Below are 20,625 nucleotides of genomic sequence, written 5' to 3'. Positions count from 1 at the left end.
CCTAAATTTTTCAGTAACCTCCAGCTGCTTGATGTTGAAGCAAATCACCAGAGAGGCTCACCGTGTGCCGATTCGCCACGCCGCCCCTCCTCCCCTCCCCCCCCCCCCCCCCCCCCCCCCCCCCCCCGAATCTCCTCCCCCCTCTGGAGCGGCGTCTCATTCAGGCCTCCTCACTTATTCATGAGTTTATTTATTATTTCATCGGCTGTGTCTGAGTCGCAGCGCGAGGAGGCTTCTGCTGGTGAGAGCAGTCATTAATTCATCAAATCTCCCGCTCGCTTTCATCCGTCTCCCTCTTTATCCCTCCATCTTCTCCTCCCGCCGCTCCGCCGCCGCCCTCCGCCGTCTCTTACTGCCGCCACCATCAACAGATGATGGAGTGTTTCTCGAACACGTGCGTGCTCGTGGGTCACGATGCGTTTAATAACAGGTATTCCTAGTTTCTGTAACAGTTTGCTTGTTGCTATCCTAGCAATGGCGACAGAAATGCTAACGCTAGCCCACCTGCACTAGTCAAACAGCTTTTGAAAATTGCCTTGAGGATCGTTGAGTGAGAAAGCGATGCTAACGGATTAGCATCGTATCGGCATTTGCTGCTAATTTCGCAGCTGGCTAGCCGGGCTGTGGCAACTTCCTGGTTGAGTCAGCGTTCCATCACCTGCCGACCAATCAGATTACCTGATGTGTTTTACGCCGTTATACCAAAGAATCCTGGGTAAGTTTCCTGTCCTGTCATGTCAACATCGGTACCCAGACAGGTGTGTGCCTGCTCGTGGGGGGGGTGAGGGGGGGTGAGGGGGGTTACTGGCTGCTCGGAGGGTTATGTATGCGAGCGTAGCGGCGCGGCGCTGCCAGGCCTGTCGTGGTTATTAATGACGGCGATAGTGTGGACCTCACGCACTCCATCACCTCCGGCCGTACAGTCCAGCAGCTCATCTACAACACTGACACCTGGCAGCCTCACCCGCCTCACCCTCACCTCTCCACCCGGCCACGGTAGCAGAGTTTTGGGGGGCCCCCCTGGCAGCATTTGGGCTTCATCATTAGCATCGCTGTGCTAACGTGATGTCAGGTGTTGCCTTTGGGAGGGTTGCCAGTTTGGTACCGACGTGTCCACGTCCGCGTTTTGAACTAGCGCTTTAATAAGCTAGCTTTAAAATGGAAAACAGGACAGCGCACGTGTAGAGAGCCGAGCTTTTTGTTTCGCTAATCATCGTTCTCAACACCTCTCCACGTCTTCTCCGTGAGAGTGGGGGACGACGTAAGTCCGGGAGTGAGTTTGACGGTAACTCGGGGGATATTTGGAAGGGATCAGAATAAATTTGTTACACTACTTCCAAGTGAGGGGAAAAATAACATTAGCATAAAGCATCACTGATTTTGCCGCTTGCTGGGATCCGAGAGCTGCGATTATCAGATACAAGGTCACCTGGAACCTGAAGGACAAGGTGTCTTTTCAACAAAACAGGCTTAAAGGGAGGTTTAGGCAGAGGAGAGCTGCACTGACCTGTAGCGTTAGCATCGGTCTGTAGCTTCAATGTGCTTTTTAAAAATCCTTTAATTTTCAAGTGATTCTGCACAAAAACTAAACCTCATTTTTAAAAAAAAACATTTTTCATGGTGTAGTTTGGCCACTAGGTGGCTTTTTTGTGCGAGGATTAGCATTAGCATAGTTTAGCTACAGTTCAACGAAAGGTGGCGCCTTGTTAGTCCATCTCCTTTATTTCTCTAAAAGTAGCTCCCGTTGAAGTGATGCTGAGGCTAGCCTAAAGCTAGCTACGTTAGCTTCACTCTTTCGTCATCGTCGCTAATATTACAGGTGGGTGCATGCGGCTCCACCCCCACCTGCCCTCGCGGCACGTCTCTCGGCTCCGCCAGTATTTCCCGGCGAGTACGTAGTTTTCTTGAGCTAGCACGGCGCGACCTCGGGCCTCGCTCTCTGATCCCTGCCTCCGACTCTTCCGCCGCTCCCTCCATATTCCCGAGCCGGCGCGGCTGCCAGTCAGAAGACGGAGAGGATAAATGAAGGGAAGGGAGGGGAGGAAAGGGGTGAGATTGGCAGCTCGGGGAAGGCCAGTGGAGGTGAAGAAGCACGAGCGAAATCAGCAACACGGCGGCGCTCCGATGTGTGGAAAAGAGGTGAGAAGAGGGGAGGAAAACCGGAGAGACGGATGAAAGAGAGAATGAAAACAGAATAAAAATAGTGGCTGAGAGGAATCCTCATTTTTCATTTGGATGCCTGGAGATCAGACAATCAGACCTGATGGCTTTGGGAGGCTCAGTCAGCTCGGGGCTCGGAAAATGATGGGAGCGTGATGGGGGGGCGGGGGGGTGGGGGGGTGAGGGATGGAGGGAGGAGGGGAAGAGAAATGGTTGGGGAGTAAATAACAGCAGCACGGAAGGACAAAGGATGCAGGCGGAGACGGAGGGAGAGGAAGCGGGGTGATGTTGCTGCTGCGGGGGCTGCGGGGGGGCCACCGAACACCCCCCCGGGGGCAGAACCGGTCCCCGGGCGTAAACAGCTGGGTGGGAGGTGAAGGGCGGCGGGGACGGACGGACAGATGGAATTTCTTCTTTTGAGGAAGCCGTCAGCGGCGGGTTTACGCGTCCTTCACCCCAATCCCGCAGGAATAGCATTAAAACGCCGCCCCCTCCTCCCCCCCCCCTCTCTTCTCCCCCCCCCCCCCCTCATTAAAACTGTGTGCCTCCGCTTCTAATTAAATCCCACTTGAAAGTCTTAAAAGTCAGACTCAGATTGATTCAATTTGCATTTCTGAACAGGGAACATTGCCTAAAAGGATTAATAAATTGGTTGAAAAATGCTTCTTTCTGCACTGTTGCTGGTTGGGAGACAACACCATCCTAGTTACCCCCCCCCCCCCCCCCCGGTTATCCCACCCCCCCCAATTTATCGCCCTGGTGACGCTTGAACAGGCTAAAGTGAGGCCCTGAATGCACCGTTGCCGTTGGTCCACAAATATTTTCAGGATTCCTTCAGTAGTCGATTGAGTTCATGTCTGTCGAACATGTAGTGCCCCCCCCCCCCCCCCCCCCCCCCCCCCACGCACACACACACACACACACACACACACACACACACACAAACACACTATTCCCCCCCACGCACACACACACACACACACACAAACACACTATTCCCCCCCACGCACACACACACACACACACACAAACACACTATTCCCCCCCACGCACACACACACACACACACACAAACACACTATTCCCCCCCACGCACTGTCGCCACTGGCAGGCCTCCAAAATTCCCAGCAGGATGTGATGGAAGTGTACAGGAGAGGAGGGTGTGTGTGTGTGTGTGTGTGTGTGTGTGTGTGTGTGTGTGTGTGTGTGTGTGTGTGTGTGCGGATGGAGAGGAGGAGAGACATGGGGGAGGGAGGTAATCACTCCAACAAGGCGGGGGGGCATCAAAAAGGCGGCGGGATGATTGGCGTGCAGAACTTGAGCGGCGCTCTGATGACTCACTGTTGATAACGATGGAGGGGCGCCACCACGGGTCACTGACCTCCCTCCCTGGGGGCAGGCCGGCCAACGTGCCCCCCCCCCCACACACACACACACACACACAGGCTGGACACCTTCAGAGGAACCCAGAGGGCTTAACGTGACATCGGCTTTATGTTTCTTTATTGAAACATTTGTGCTTTTCAGCATCAACTCTTCTTCTGGTGGCCACGCCCCCATGGTCGTTATGCCCCGCCCACCAGGGTTTTATTCTCGGCCCCCAACGGAGACAAAGTCAGCCGTTCGCTGTTGCATTGAAGCTCCACGTGTTCTCCCTCGCTGATGAGGCATGGCCCAGGTTGCCATGGCGCAGCGCTGCAACACCTCAGGTTGCCCCGTTTAATGGGGCAATAATTCCCACATCATGCTGGACGGATAAAGACTTGGACGGCTGGTCGAGGCTGTGAACACATGACAGAACTGTTTGCTGAGCTAATAAATCACGTGGAGCCTGACTTCATTTTCTCCTCAGCTAACAGCTAATCTGCTAATCTGCCGCGCCATGGTGGGGGGGAACGCCGGTGTGGTCCGAGGTTGCACAGAGGTTCAGATCTTTTCTCTAAATGTGTTGAACATGAAGCAGGTGGAAGAAATCAAGATGTAGGGCGTAAACATTAGCACGCCGGGCTAGCTATCCTACTAATGCTAACCAACTCCCAAGGTGGAAGCAAGTGCGATTTTTGTTGGATTAAACCAGTTTAAGGTTTAAAAAGCTCAAACTGGAGACCAGTGGAGACCAGGAGGTGTCCTGCTGGTGGGGGCGGGGCTTCTCGTCATGTGATCAACGCTCAGCTCTCAGTGTCAAAGCAACATAAACCCAGAGGTTTCATCTTTTTTCAGACAATGGACCCAGTTCAAATGAACCGGTGCTGTTATGTAATCTGCGGCTCTTCTGAGGATGAAGCAGCACATTCCCCCCCGGGGGGGTCACCTGATGGGGTCCTCTGGGGTGACTGAATCCGGGGGAGCAACCAGGGATGAATCTGGAGCAACAGTGACCTCCAGCGGCAGCGGCGGGTCATGACAGGCAGCGCTCTGATCCCACCCGGAGCCGCAGGACGGTAATCTGACCCCCCCACCCCCCCGCGCCCACCCCAGGCTGCCGCTGCTCGCGGGATTCATGTTTTATGGTGTAGAAATATCAGCCGTGCGGGAACGACTGCGTGAGGCAGAAAAATACCCAGTTTGTGTTGCGTGTTCTGCTTCACTTCCCCGGTAAATGAGCGGACGCTCGTGTGCTTCCGCTGTTTAGCCAGTAAATAGTGCGGAAAAGAGGGATGAACACGGAGAAATGGAGAAAGGAGGCTAAAGTCGGCGTGTACAGAAGGCTCCGCGTGCGCAGGCCTGGATTAACCTGTAACAGGGACCCGGGGCAGAGTTGGGAACCAGTGGGGAACAGCAGGAGCATCACCAGTAGAACCAGTCCATCTGGACCTGGGACGCACTGCATCTTCCAGCCAGGCGTGCACGCGCACGTGATCCCCGTCACCGTCCGTGTTTTGATTCATCCACGCCTTCAGATTTGATTGATTGCAACTCTTTAAAAACCAAAAAAAAAATAAACTTTCAGTCTTGAGTTTATTGTGCGTTTTAATCCGAAAGATTGAACCCAGAAACACAGTGATCTAGTTTCCGGTCCGGACTGGGAGGAGGAAGCTCATTGGCTCACGCGGCAGGTGTCTCGGGTCAGGTGACCCGTCACAGGTGACGCTGCCCCAACAATTAGGAGGAGAAGAGCAATACAAAAAGTTGGTTTTCATGTTGGTCCGGTCTCCCACTTTAACCAGTTTAACCGGTTTAAACATTTCCCCCCTGGTTTCCCGAGAAGTGGATTCGGTTATTTCATCCAGGAAGCTGCTGGTTTTGTCCTTCGATGTTTATTCTCACCTTTTTCTCAGCCAAGTCACCTAAAAAGACGGAAATTCTCTTCAATCTGGTTTCAGTTGAGCAGCTGCGGGTGCAGTTCCCGACGCTGCCAGCGGGGGGCAGCAGTGCACCGCCAGGGCGCTTCCTGTCTCCGGTTTAAACGAATGTGGAAGATGGAGGGATGGAACGGAGAGGCGGAGAGGGGGATGGGAGGAGAGCGGGATGCTGGCGGAGCCTCCAGGTGTCCTTCTGGGTCGCCAGCCCTCCACCTTGCAGGAACGGAAATTGACAAACGCGATCTGTTTGTGGCGGTTGCGTCAAAAGTGGCGGGTTTGTGGCGGTTGCGCCACCCCAAACTCAACCCTTCCTCTTCCTCCTCCTCTTCTTCTTCCTCTTTCGGACGTGACTCCAACCCTCCGGTTCTGCCTCAAACATCTGGGCTGTATTTTCCCCAACTTCTTATCTCCTGTTTTATCTTTGCGGTCGACTGAGCCCAGACGCGACCACGCAGCAGCAGCTGCGCGTTAGCGGCTAAGCTACTCGGGGGCGGCTGACTAAGTCCTATTAGCATGCACAAGTGTCCCTCCTCCCTCACCGGCCTACACGCGGCGAGCGTCACGTTCTTGTGCCCTTGAAGGAGAAAAACCTCCACAGCAAACGAATGTAGAAGAGACGAATCGTGGATTAGTCGGCAGCTAACTTTAGCAATTAGCTCCAGTGGCCCCAGGGGAGGGGCTCATCAGGACTTCCTAAACAAACCTCGATCGCACCTCCTTCACTGCAAATGTTAGCTTTGCTAATGTTAGCTTTGAGTCGAGACGGGACATTTTTTGACTGACTCATGCTACGTGTAGCCTGACTCATGCTACGTGTAGCTTGTTGATGTAGCGGAGTGGCGGGTTAAACCTGTGACAGCTGGGGGGGGTCTCTGGCAGCTCCACAGGTTTCAGACAACTAAGATGCGTCTGTGAGGTGGCGTCTTGGCTAATATTGACTCGTCATCGCTCCAACATGCTAGCAGCAAAACCCTGAGGGCGACAGTGAGTCAGGCGGGCAAACGAGTCCCGTGTTTGCTGACGCCTTCACGAGGACTCGCGGTGGGTTCTGACCCCCAGCAACATTCAGGTGAATAAAGCTAAACGCATTAGCTGAAAATAGGCTAGCGCTGATCTGGACCGAGGTTAAAGAGGGAAACCAGCGCCGGAGACGTGAGGGATGTTCCGCTGGAATACTGTCAGGCTTGTTAGCGCGACCGCGGCGCTCCAATCAAATCAAGATGACAGAGCGACCTTGTAGCGGCGCACAGAGGGAATATTTTTAGCGGTCGTTCTCACGGGGATTCTCGCTTTTTTCCCCCCCGTTTAATTCTTTCCTTTCGTTGATACCAGCGCTGCCAGGGTCCTTTAGCCGCTCGCTAAAGAGGCCTGGCGGGACGGCGCGGCCTCCGCCGAGGGAAGAGGCGTCACTTTCCTGACACGTCTGTATTTTCACGCCGTGTCGGAGAAAACTAGCGCTGAGACGAGTGCGTGACTCACTGGCGGCTAGCGCTCACACACAAAGAACTGTAGTTTAGCCACCAGGTGCTAATTGGAGGCAAGCAGGCTAGCCACCGAGCCGGAGCAACAGCGTCGATATCCGATCCAGCTTCACTCTCGTGTTGGATCCTACACGTTGAAACTTTGTCGCCCGTAATCGTCAACGTCACCTACGTGGACAACGTGCTGGCTGTGGCGCCAACCAAAGCTAGCCGCGGCTAAATTCCAGGGCTAAAAAAGTCCTGACCACCATATTCTCAACGAGAATTTCTGTCCAACCGGTTCGAGATGGTGAGAAGTCGAACAGTGAAAGCAGCTTTAACAGAAGACGCCTCATGCGGACGTGCTAACGTGCTAGCTCCCTGTGGACTGTGATGTCGTAGGGTAACAGGAAGTTCCACAATGCTAGCGAGCTAAAGGAGTGCTCCCTGCTATCTATCAAAGCCGTTGATTTCAACTATGAGCTGGTTTCCCTCCAGTGCACGTCTACTAGAGCCCGTGCACGTGAACAGGCTGGTGAGGTGAGCAGAAACCAGTTAGCCGCCAGCTAATCTGCAGCCCGATGAGGCAGAGTGAGCAAGAGGAGCCAGAGAGTCTTCAAGGACGAGGGGGGGGGGGGCTGCTGACGCATGTAGGAGACGGTGGCGTCGGGAGGAGGAGGGGCCACGTGGCTGCTGACGTCCGGACAGCCATGCAAATCTGGAACCAAGGAGATGGACCCGGTCCAGAGCCCTGGACCCGGTCCAGAGCCCTGGACCCAGATAAGAGCCGGCGGCTCAGACGACAAGTTCCTCCTCCTCCACTTAGCTGGAGAGCGGCGTCTCCGCGGGGGGGTTGGACACGGATGAGAGGGCGGGGGGCAGCGTGGAGGGACGGAAGGGACGCGCGCTTCCTGGTTCCAAGAGAGACCCTTGGATCCAGGAACAGGGAGACCGGGACTGGACCCCATGGTGAAGGCTGATCACATGATGCAGCTCATGTGTTCACATGCAGAGCATCACGCTAGCCCCCACGGAGGGGAGAAATTAATGACAACAGCGAGCGCGGCTAAAGTTAGCGCGCGCTATCAGTGACGGTCAGAAAATGGAAACTTGGGGCTACGTTTTAAGCTAAACAGTTTGAACCACTTGTTGCTAGCATTCGCTGCTGGAGAGCGGCTGTTAGCATGAGAACGTGCGTGAACTCTGGAGCTCCTTTCTGCGTATTTGCTAGCGTAGAACCCAGCTCTCAACAGGTTAGCTGTCTGCAGACAGTTCTGCTCCAACAGAAGTCTTAAATAAATAATTTAAGATGTGATCATTCCTTTTAGCCCTGGGCGTTAGCATAGTCTTATTAATGTCTGAACTCGGTGCCATCTGTGGGAACGATAACGAGGAGAGCATGATGCTGCTAAACCACTGGAGCGGGTCTGTTAGCATCGCTGCAGACGTCACATATAGCTCGTGTACAACAGACCAAACAGTATTGATGATGCTAACACGCTAAGAGGAGAGCGGTGTGACGTGTCCCCGAGCTGCTGGTGATTCATAACAAATATTGACGCGACTAACGTAGCATGCTAAAGCGCTTCCCAGTCTGTTTTCTCAACATCCAGTTTATCTTTAATGCCGCTCTTGATTCTCAATATCCTGTTTTCTGTTGTGACACGTTAGCAAATAAAGTCCTTTTGGAGCTTTTGATGCTAACTCAAGTGTGCGACTTTATTCAGTCATTCGCTAACTTAACCCACCTCCAACTCTCCAGTGCTGCCTGTGACTCAGAGTTTAAAGTCAAGCGCTAACAGTTAGCAAATAAACTCTGTGGTTTGGCTTAAAGGGCTGCTGTTCTCTGTAAATGGCACTGGCATTTCATTTGACCTTTCCCGTTAGCATTTGGCTAACCCCGGTGCACCCTGTCAACCACGTTGGGATGAGGAGAAGCAGCCGCTGCTCCGAACCTGCTGCTCGGAGCTGGACTTTACATTTTAGGCTTCGTTATCGTTAGCGTGCTAGCTTAATATCGTGATACTGAATGTCATCAAAAGATAAAACGGTCATCTTTGTACGGCTCTGGTTTTACTTTTCCAGATCCAGGTGAGCCACACGGATGTGGAACCTTGGCCCTGACCTGGGCCCTGACCTGGACCCTGACCTGGGCCTTGTCCTGGGCCCTGACCTGGATCCTGACCTTGGCCCTGACCTGGGCCCTGACCTGGGCCTTGTCCTGGGCCCTGACATGGACCCTGACCTTGGCCCTGACCTGGGCCCTGACCTGGACCCTGACCTGGGCCTTGTCCTGGGCCCTGACCTGGATCCTGACCTTGGCCCTGACCTGGGCCCTGACCTGGGCCTTGTCCTGGACCCTGACCTGGGCCTTGTCCTGGGCCCTGACCTTGGCCCTGACCTGGGCCCTGACCTGGACCCTGACCTGGGCCTTGTCCTGGGCCCTGACATGGACCCTGACCTGGGCCTTGTCCTGGGCCCTGACCTTGGCCCTGACCTTGGCCCTGACCTGGGCCCCCATCGGCTTGGTCCCTCCTCAGCCCTGAAGCACCGCCGGCTCTGCCGGTGAGTAATGAGGGCGCCGCTGAGACGGCTAACGCAGACGTGAGGGGAGCGTTGGCGTGCGTCACCGTTGCCTCGGGGTCGAGGGGGGGGGGCGACACCCCCGACCGTTCCCGGGGAAACCGAGACGATGACATCAGCATTGCGAAACAGCGCGGCGGCGCTGAGTAACACCGTCCTTCGCTAACTCTGGAATCCGCGACGACATTTCTGAGTTTCCTGTCCGCTGGTTTCCCTGAATGTCACTCAGAGACTCCGGGCGGCGTGATGAGGGGCCGGGAGGCGTGGCCACACGGCGGGATTAGCATGCTGTCACAGAGGACGCGTGTTGTGAGCACAAGAAGAATTAGCGCCCTTCGTCTGTCACCACGGACCGTCCGGAGGGCGGAATCCTCCGGGGTCTTTCCTCTGCGATAAACATCAAAGCAGCGTCATCAAAACCTCAAAGCAAACACGTCTGGAAAGCCCACGAGACGTTTACTGACGCCTCCGCCCACGGGAGATTTGAGTTGATAGAAGAGCGCGTTCAGCTGGGGCAACGGTGGATGGCAACGCAGCAGCAACGTCTGAATTTGGGCAACCGTCCCTTTAAGACTTCTCGCCGTCATAACACGTTAATTACACGTGTGTTTACGACACAAGCGATTAGCCGCGGAGCCGTGAGCCAGTCTGAGCCTGAAACCTGCTGAAGTCGCCTCTGTTAAGCAACAGAAACCAGACTTTAGCAGTTAGCCGCAGCTCGGCGCTGCTAGCCTGTCAGAGCAGGGATGTCCTGCTGTCACACAGGTGGGCGCGGCAGCCCCGCGCTAGCAAACACAACATCAAAGCGTTGCGTGCTGCTAGCGCGGCAGCCCCGTGCTAGCAAACACAACATCAAAGCGTTGCGTGCTGCTAGCGCGGCAGCCCCGTGCTAGCAAACACAACATAGCAACATTGTGTGCTGCTAGTGCTAAAAGTGTGTGAAGTGTTTTACAAGACAATTGCCAAAGCGGTTTCTAAGCGTTAGCCTAGCTTAGCGTACAGATGATCGGTGAAATCATCGGTGATGCCGGCGGTGGATCATCGCGGCTCGCCAAGTGCTGCTAAAGTTGCTCGCTCGTCTCAGTCAGGAAATCCTTCGGAATGTCGAGGACAGTTTGCTGATAACGTAGACTAAACATTAGCATGGGGAAACGCTAACGTTCCCCTCTCGCCTCTTCTTTTGGTGATGAACACGTTGGACGTGGATCTCACTGGAATCGTTCCGCTAAAACTCGTGAGCAGCACTTAAACGTACCGAAAAATAGAGAGATAAACTGACATGCTAACGGCGGTGAAACGTGTTGCTTGCTAACCCGAAGCCCCTCTGAGGCAAAAGGCGGGAAAACAAAGCAAAACTGTCAGGTTTCTAAATCTTTGTGTCTTCATTTATACTGTCGGAGCTCCGTCATGTCACTTTCCATCGTGTATATTTGAGTTGCCGACTTTGCCGTTAGCCCGTGACGCCGCCGCGGCGTACGGGGGCTCGGCCAGGAACCAGCTTTCGGTTTCAAAAGAACCCTGCGAGCGCTGAAACGCGACCCGGCGCAGCTGGTTTGGGCGATACAAAGATCGGTTTGATGGATTAACAGCTGCCAAAACAGGGCGTCGCCATGGCGACGCACAGGATGCATCTGCGGGGCCCTCAACGGCAACACGTTGGGGCGCTTTCAGAGAGGAGCTACGGAGCTAAAGGTCGACCAGGTGGCTAATCTCTGCGATGCTAACGGTCAATCCAGGCCAACGTTACGCACAAAGCCTCCGTTACAGTGGCGACAGCGCGGTTCCAGACCATAATTCGGACGTCTTCCGGTTCCAGAGGGTTCCTGGTCTGGACCTGAGGGCTTCTGGGCGTGCACGCGCGCCCGCCGCGCTACAGGAAGAGGCGCCGTGTGTCGGCTTCCTGTTTACGTTTCAGAGCAGATAAGCTGGTTCAGATCAGCGGAGCTCCAGCAGAGTCGTTAGCTAGCGTTAGCTTCCTCCTGCCCTTTAGCATCTTTAGCAGGAAGAGGAACGGACGGGGTGGGGGGGGGGGGGGGGCTGTTATCCTGAAGGTCATCTTAGAGGTCATTGATCTGTTTTATCTGCTGGAAAAGCACCTGGGGGGACCCGAGGGCGCTTTGGTAGCGCGTATCTGAGGTCATCAGCGCGTTTTCATTTAAAAGAAACAGCTCAAGGACGCGTAGCCGCCGCGGCTAACGCCATGTAGCCGCTATTTCAGGTCCTCTCAACGCGACTTCACTATACAGCTAATTAGAATTTTAATGAAGCTATTTATTTTTTCCCCTCCACGCATCCCCGCGGCACCGGTCCAGTAACAGTCAGAACCGGGGGAGGTTCTGAGTGGCAAACGGGCCAAAACAAACACTCGGGACGCCCGTTTGTGCTGCGGTCGTGTGGTTTCCTGGTTGGAACACGTCCGCCGTCGCTTCCTGACTAATCAGGCAACAACTCTGATTACGTAACGAAGTTTCTAACGAACTTTTAACGGCAAAAAGTCCCGTTTTTAAACCGGGCGGAAGCAGAGACAACGGGAAACCAGCTTTAAATAAATATTTTATTTGAAAATAAATACATTTTCTCAAAATAGAATCAATAACATTACAAAAGCTTTTTTTGGGGGGGAGGGGGGTGTTGTCGGGGTATTGGGGGGGCAAAAATGAATGAGTGTAATTTTGGAACCAGAGTACAATCTCACGTTTATAGACCAGCTTTGATTTCCCACCAACAGTTCAACTGTACATTCTCAGCTGCATTGTGGGAAAGTTGGGGGGGGGGGGGCACGCTAGATCAAACAGTCCACTTAAAGCTACAGGCCTCGCACCTGTGGGGGGGGTCCATGGTCGCCAGACTCACATCAACACAGCGAAATTAGCCGATCCCGTCCAGAACAAAGTACCTTAAAAAGGTTCCAGGTGGGTTTGGGCTCTATTCTACAGTACAGCGATACGATGCTACGCTAACAGGTAGCATCGCTCAGAGGCCACGGTCGCGCTAAGGCCAGCAGGCTTCCTTTATTCCGGCCGTTTTCGCGCCGCGAAACCGACGTTTTCCGACGATTTCGGGACGCTGGGAAACAGCAGCGCCGCTAGCTAATCTGCAGCTAAAGCGCTAGCTTCATCAATGGAACCATGAATAATGATGAAGCTAGGTGCTGCGGGGGACCCCCCCCACACTAATACCCCCCCCCCACTAATACCCCCCTCCCCCACTAATACCCCCCAGCACGTCGGAGGGGCAACAGCGTTTAAATGCCTCACTGCACTGACCACACAGACACAAATAACACAAAAGCTAACTATTTTTTTGTCTTTTTTTTTTAAACACTCTTGTTCTGGATGATCTCTACTCTGTGGTCCAGAACCAGAACCCTCTAAAGAACCCCAGAACCGACCACGTCCCGGTCGGCGGACACGTACTTCCCACTGCGGCGTTCTCCCGCTCCTCCTCACGGGACCGCGCCGCCTTTAGCATGAACCGAAGAACCAGCCTTCGGTCGGGGTGACGGGTCGGTTCTGGGTGGCTCCGTCCTCGTTCCCAGAACCGCCGCTGATGAATGTGTGAGATGCTGATGCTACAGAACACAGAATGTCACAGAACAGGTCCGGACACCACGTTCAGGGTTCATCCCAGAACCTCGGGGCCAGATGGGTACAGACAGAACCCGCTGCACCACGGTGGCCCGATCTGGCTTCAGATCAGTGGAACTCGGTGCGTTCTGGTCCAGTTCTCTGGTGGTTCTGAGGCCGAACCGACGCTGTGAACGACACCGACACAGAAACACCCAAACAGAAAAGAGAGATTGTCTCCTCTCGCTGTGCTACTGCGGCCCGTCAGCGGTCCTCCGGGGCGGTCCGGTCCCGGGGCGGTCCGGTCCCGGGGCGAGCCGGGCTTCCCGAGCCGCCGTGCTCAGCAGCTCACCGTGCTCGGCTGCTGTTTGCACACAAAGTCCGACAGGAAGTCAAATTCGTTCTGTCCCAGGAAGAGTTCCGGCAGCTCCTGAACGCGGTCCAAACCGAACTCCAGCACCAGCGAGGTCAGAACCTCCTCGTCGATCAGGTCCATGTCCATGCCGTTCGGCCCAAACGGGCCGCCGATGTGCTGCATGCCCGCCAGCTGGTTGGGGCCGACCCGGTACTGCGCCCCGTTGGGCAGGTGGCCGGCGCCGGGCGGGCCCAGCGGGTGCCCGTGGTACTGAGTGTTGAGTTTCTGCAGGTGCATGCTGGCCATGAGCTGCTGGGACGTCAGGTTGCCATGGTGATACTGCTGCGGGTGCCCCCCGCCCTGCTGCTGCTGGGGCGGGTGCATGTGGTGGTGCTGCGGACCCTGGTTGTACATCATGGTGCCGGACATCATCTGGTGGTGGTGTCCGGCCATCTGGGCGCCGTTCATGGGCCCGGCCACGCCCCCGGGCCCGACCATGCCGGGCCGCTGCCGCATGGCCTCCATGTTCTGGGGGCTCCGGCCGTAGTGCATCACCTGACCACCGGGCAGGCCTCGCATGCCGGGCTGGCCGTTGTGCTGCGGGGGTGCGTTCATGCCCATCCTGAAGCCGTGGGTCATGGGCATCATCATGTGGTCCGCCATGGCCGACCTGTCGCCCTGGAGACACCAGAGGAGGTTAGCCCGGGTTAGCTTAGCATGGCCACGACAGCGGTATTGAAATACGCAACACTTCCACCGGCCTCAAATTAGCATTAGCCTGACGGTTAGGTGGTCGGAAGAAAACTGGATTAAACGGCTAGCTGACGGCGGCTAACGTGGGTAGCCTGGAACGACAACAACGGTAGCAACAACAACAGTTTGTAGCATTTGGCGACACCTACTGGTGAGAACAGGAAGTCCAGAAAAGATGTTTTTAGGCATCAGAAATGACGAAAATGAGCCCTTTGTCCCTCTACTATAAACATAACAGCCACAACGTACGGATGCTAACATGCTAACTGTGCTATACACTGTAAAAACAGACGGTTGCTCCGTCAGTGTTGACCCATGATTAAAATTACACAAGTCGGATTTTTCACTTTAGCGTCACGAAAGGTGGAAGCTAACCAGCGCGATGTAGCCCCGTTGCATTGTGGGTAGGCTCCAGTTGAGGGGGGGTCATTCCAGATCAGCTGGTGTCTGTGTGGTTCTGTGACACCTTAAACACACTTTAGCCCCCAACACGGTTCCTTTGTTCGCAACCTCGGAGTCACATCGGAGTCCAGAACCGAAAACCTTCCGCGGTGGACCGGCAGAGACCAGCAGGGACCAGCACCGGGTGTCAGCTGGGGGCAGCAGAGACCCCCGCAGCCCGCGGAGGAACACACACGCACACGCACGCACCGTCAGCCCCTCATCCTCAAATACACATGATCGCCAGGATCAGACCAGAACTGGTCCTGGTTGACTCCAACTGGGTTTGGGGCTCACAGGCGGGACTTTGCGGGTCCTGCGGGGTCCGTCCGCCTGTTTAACCTCCGGCAGCAGCAGGATCAGAGATCCAGAGGTGATCCACGACTGCCGGCGGGGCTTTAAACCCGCTCAGAACTGACACAAACACACACCGAACCTCCAGCTGGGTTCACGGAACCCGCCACTTTGGACGAGCCTCGTGATCCCGCCTGGAAATACGCAAATCACCGCAAACGACGCGTTAAAATCACGCTTCTGCCGCGGACGCGCCAAGCGGCGGAGACGCCGCGGGTCCGACCGACCTGTTTCCGAACCCGCCGCAGCAGAAGCGCGGAGTACCGGCGGTCCGCCTGGGCAGGAACCCGGACACCTACCCGGTGTGTGAGCGTGGAGTCCGTGCGGGGGTCCGGAGCGGGCTGTGCGGGCTGTGCGGGCTGTGTTCTCCGGCTGATGCTGCGGCTACATGAAGCCCTGCGGCGGACTCGAACTCTGCGGAGACGCGGTGCAGGCGGAGGAGTTTGTTTTCTGGGTCAACTCCGGGATTATGTGCGTCTATAAAGCACCGAGAGGGAGGGGGAGGGGCGGGGAGGGGAGGGGGCGGAGCCTCCGTCCTCCCCGTCTCCTTTGTTGCCATTGGTTCCCCCCCCCCCTCCGAATCACTGAGCAAAGAAACCTTCGGTAAGTGGCTCCACTGATCCGACGGGGCAGCGCAGCTCCGGGTCCTGCTTCGTCCCCTCTACCGGGATCCGGGATCATGATCAGGAACTTCAGGATGGAGCTCGCGGGAACCAAACGGAAACCATTTTAACCAGCTGATCCGGAGCGACGAACTCAGATCATGACGTCGTTTATCCTCCCCCGCGGTTGGTGGCGCTGTAGCGTCGCCTGGTTCCGCCCTCAGGTCACATGAGCGCACCAGCCCCAGAATTCCATCTCCACCCACTTTACAGAAATTATGGGATGTTGACTAAAAGATAAAGTGAGCGATCGTCTGATAAACATTAAAAAGCCACGTTTCTTACTTCCGTTAGCGTCCGCGCCATCGGCACACGTGACTCGTAGGTTCTGCTGGTCGACCCGCTACACCACGAAACAACCGATAGGTTACCGAGTACCGAGCCACAAAAAGGCGCCAGCACCGGAGAAAATGCTAATCTCTCGGTGCTTAGCACATAGCACGTACATTTCCAGGATTTAATGACTTTCAAAGACTTTTCAGGTAGTGTTCCACGATTTTAAGGGTGCTTGGAGCTGATGTTAGCCCAGAGTCTCTTCTGCTCTGGGGGAAAACCTCTTCCTGTTTACCTTCTACAGCAGCCACTTTGGTTCCTTTGTGTGGTAAATTGCACCTGCCTGCTATACCGTGAATGCAATGCTAACGGCTCTCAAATCTGCAGCTCTGAAGCTAACAGAATATTTAGCTTCAGTATCTTCAGGCCTCACACCGTTCCTGCTCTGTTGAGCGTCGTCAAATGTTGTCGGACACGGCCGCGCGCGCTAATTCGACAGCTCCGTCTGACCTCTGCTTGTCTGAGGATTATGCGCTGGTCCAGCTGAAGAAGGGAACCAGCGACTCTGGGTCGCTGAGCGTTGCTCATGGGCTCTGCGTCCACATTAGCCTCCTGTTGTGCTACGTAGCGACCGCAGCTTCTATGCAAAAGAAGGAGTAATTGCCGTGATTTGTTTATGTGCAGCTGTGGGAACAAAAGCCTCAGCTCAGGTTGACGTTGCATGTTAGCTTCTGTCTTTGCCCCCCCGCCCCTCCACATGTCCAGGTTTCATATTACTCACAGCCTCTGGTGCCCGAGGCCCCGCGGCCCCCACCTCCGTCCCTCCTGTATGGTCTTATTCCAACGGGGGCTTTATGAATTGTCACTACGTGATTAATGCACTTGCCGCAAAAGGCAATTATTGTTAGCAGAAGGGCAGAGCCGCACGCGAGGTAATCACAACAGACCGCCGCATTAGCCGCCGCCGCCGTCGCGCTCCTGACGACAGGAGCGCAGCGAAAGCAGATCTGCAGAAAGGTCAGCTGAAGAAATTACCCATCAGGCTCGAGTCTTTACACCCAGCGTCCAGCAGACGTTGACGCAAAGCATTGGACCATGCTAGCATGTTTACAACCACCAGTCTGGTGATTGCATCTGACTGTTCTGAGCTGCTAGCTCCTAATTAGCCTGTGTGTTGCACATAACAGGCTTCAGGTCAGATAGAGCTATGCTAATGATAATTGATGGCCCCCTAGTGGTGGGCTGCAGTGCAGAATAAAGATAATGGCTTTAATGAGTTAGCTTGTTAACTGATTAGCTTCTTTTCTTCATAGCGACCAGGTGCTTGTGTTGTTTTCTAAGCAGATGGTTGCAATCTCTTCATTGGAACGTGATACTTGCTAGCTGCCTGCAACATTTTGTGCTCGCTACAGTGAAGTTAGCATATAGCATATGTGATAAATGGAAGCAGTCGTACACAAGTTGCGCTATGTGGGTTAAGGTACAGTTGGAAATATCCAGACTGGATACTCGTCCCAGGTCCACTTAGCATGAAAACAAGCTAGCCTAGCAACGGCCTAAGACAGAATCTGAGCTGCCTTTTTCAAAGACAATAACTGTGTCGTGTTTGGAGGAGCAGAGACCTCAGGCCGGTCCTGGAGTAACGCTGGTTTTTTTGTCATCAGCCAAAGGAAACACAGACCTCAGATCAGATTTCTGATGGGGGTTTAACAATAAAGGGGCCTCGTCGCTTCTGCCCCTGCACGAATTAGTGGGGAGGGGCCTCCCACCTGCTGCTGCAGGTAGGAGAAACAAGAACATATGCTCTTTTATTGGTGTGTGTGTGTGTGTGTGTGTGTGTGGGGAGGTGCTGCTCCTCTGCTAATGTCTGTGTTTGCATGGGAGGGGGAGGGTCCCTCTCAGATTCCTGGGTCTCCTGGTGTGAGCCGGGTTGCGCTCCAGCAGTTCCATTTGGCCAACAACACCCTCTGAGTTCACACACACACACGCACGCACACACACACACACACACGCACACACACACACACACACACACGCACGCACACACACACCCGCATCAGGCAACCTTTCCCAGTCCCGTCTGCCTGGATCAGGTCTGATCCTGTTAACTCTTTATCTTGTTTTCACACACAGGAAGCTCGGCTGTCTGCAACAGGAAACTGGTGAAACGGTGGTTTGTGTCGAGCGACTTCCCACTTCAGAGCGAGCGAGACGCTGAGAACGCTTTAATCCGAGATAAACTGCGGATCGTCTCGTCTTTGACGGCAGTTTCTCCTGGTGTGAAGGTTCTCTCGGGAAGCGTTTCTGCCACAGGAGAAGAACCAGGCGGCAACAACCGTCCTCGGGGGCCGGTTTCAAAACGTGCACGGCTGAGGGCAGGACGCAGCACGCCGTTAGACGGGTCACAGCTGACCTCTGACCTTCACACCTTTCCCTTAGTCCTTGAGTTTGATCTGAGCGAGTCCGGATAAACGGATCGTTCGGAATCAAAACTGGACATGTGATCCATCTATGCATCCATCCATCCATCCATCCATCCATCCATCCATCCATCCATCCATCCATCCATCCATCCATCCATCCATCAGGGTCTAGGAGGTCTAGCCTATCCCATGCTGAGGGGGCGGGGCCACACTATTTGTATTGCAGCTCACTTCCTGGCCACTTGTGATGCCCTTATAAGGTCATTTGGGTTGTTTACATATGACAAACGCTGCCGGTTGATAAATTTATGTCATCAAACGCTCTTAGACGTGAAGAGCAGATGTGTGCAGACGAGCCCCAGCGCCGCCAACGCCGCGGCGGCGTGCGCGCTAGCTTCCAGAGGCCGCCGCCTCTGGTGGATTGTAGGAACAAAGGAAAGCTCGGCGCCGACTGTGGCTGCGTGTTCCTGTCGAGCGGCGGCGCCACTGAGGGCAAACCTTGAGAAGATGCTTCCAAAGTCACCCAAAGCCCTCAGAGGCTCCTCCTCTTCCTCCTCTTCCTCTTCGGTCTGAGGACGCACCGCTTTAACTGCGAGTGTTTCTCTGCAGGTCTTTGCTGCCTCTGTGGGGTCCTTTCGGATGACTATGCAAATCTATTCTGGGGCTGTTCTGCAGATACCAACACCAGCCGACAGCAAGGTCCGCCCGTCCTTGCCGCCGGCGCCACCGAAGTGAAAGACGCCACGTTAGTTTTCCTCGCTTGACTTTTCCTGCATCTTCCGGAACGTCTTTGGTCCAAAGTGTCTTTTATTTTGTCATTGGACCCGCTTGTCTTTCCTGCTGGCTCAGCCAAAACCTGCGAGGGGACCGACCAGAACGGCCCCGGATCAGAGGATCTGAGTCCGGCAACGGCTAATTAGCAACCCATGTTAGCAGCCATGCTAGCTGCAGCCTGGGCGGGAAGGTTGGAATCCTCTGAGCTTCAGATGGAATGAGATGTTTTTAAAGGCAGGTGGGACCGAGAGGTCACCGGAAGGCAAAACAGGAAGTGTTTACAGTGTCGAATAAGCCGAGATGACACGATAGATGGACGTGTGTTTTTCTCGGTTTTGTGACTAATGTCGACATAATGTGCCTGTTGTTCCAGCCGTGAGTCAGTGACCTCTGCCGAGATGTTGTTTGTCCATATGAGAGAAAAAATCACGTGAAACAAAGTTCACGTCACATCAGAGACGCGCAGAAAGTGAAGAGTTCTCACTCTTGTGACCATGTTTAACCGGAAAACCTGAAATATCCACAGTGAATTCCACGAATGAGATGAGAAATTCTGGAGTTTCTGACCCCTAAATCTGCCCTCTTTGATATTTTTTCCCCCCGATTGAATAAGCGACGCTAACGAAAGTGTAATGATCTGTAATTAGAGGGCAGAAGGGTTGAAAAATGACTGAATCATCACTGAAAAGATGAAGCATTGTCTTGCTCCTTTTCCGGGTCTTTTGTTCTTTACAGTCCAAATATTTGCTTTGATCTTTAGCGCTGCAGACTTAGCGCTAGCACTGGTTTCTGTGGTTACAATCAGCCGAGGCTCTTCTGTGTCCTTAATTTCTGCTGCTGTTTGTTGATGATGTCGCTGAAGAGGCGGAGGGGGCGGAGCCTGAGCAATTATAGCAATTATGATGGAGAGATTACGACAAAGTTATTTTTAGAGGCTGCTGGGAGTCATTTGATGACTCCAAACCACGAAAAATCCAATTTGTGGACCTCAGTTCTGTTTTCTGACTAATGCTGGTAGATTCGTGGTGTTGTGACAGAGGTAATCCAGTATTTCTCCTCCGTGTTGGGAATGGGCGGATATTTGCTCTGCTGGCAACCTCCCACAGCTCCAGCTAAAAAACCAGTTTGAGGGATTAAACCTCCCCAGGACGGACGAGCAGGAGCAGCCCGGCTTATCTGAAGCATGCGTTCAACCTGCGCTCCGGCAGCAGCGCACGTCGCGGCCCGGCGAGGTCGGGCCAACGTGCCGGGAGTCATGGCGCTGTTGCCTAAGACTGGTGGTGAACTTCGTGCCGGGAGCGCAGGGTCCAGTTTGCTATTCTTAGCGCTCCTGGAATGCTGTTTCTCCACCCTGTTATTTTGTTTGCGCTCTCTCTCCATTTGGACGGTGTTAGGAAACTCTTATCCAGGGTTGGACCCCCCCACCACCACCTCACACCCCCCCCCACCTCACACCCCCCCACCCCCCCTGTTGTGGAAAAGCCTCGGCTGCGAACAACAAGCTACAGGAAAACCTGGT

The 20,625-nt window shown here is 54.5% G+C and overlaps 1 protein-coding gene across 1 annotated transcript; it reads right to left on the bottom strand.

The window, feature by feature from the left end:
* Positions 1–12,795: 12,795 nt before the first annotated feature.
* Positions 12,796–15,441, bottom strand: cited4a (Cbp/p300-interacting transactivator, with Glu/Asp-rich carboxy-terminal domain, 4a). Its single transcript, XM_011609156.2, has 2 exons — positions 15,274–15,441; positions 12,796–14,104 (listed from the first exon to the last, which is right to left on the bottom strand). Exon 2 carries the CDS (start codon positions 14,087–14,089, stop codon positions 13,412–13,414), a length of 678 nt encoding a protein of 225 aa, XP_011607458.1. The 5' UTR covers positions 14,090–14,104; positions 15,274–15,441; the 3' UTR covers positions 12,796–13,411.
* Between the last annotated feature and the right edge of the window lie 5,184 nt (positions 15,442–20,625).

This window comes from Takifugu rubripes, chromosome 12, assembly GCF_901000725.2.
Source record: "Takifugu rubripes chromosome 12, fTakRub1.2, whole genome shotgun sequence".
NCBI lineage: Eukaryota > Metazoa > Chordata > Actinopteri > Tetraodontiformes > Tetraodontidae > Takifugu > Takifugu rubripes.
Note: the sequence above shows the minus strand (reverse complement) of the source record. Positions and strands in the feature narration are given on the sequence as shown.

Coding starts and splice junctions, on each gene's coding strand:
- cited4a (XM_011609156.2), bottom strand. CDS start 14,089: ATGGCGGACCACATGATGATGCCCATGACCCACGGCTTCAGGATGGGC.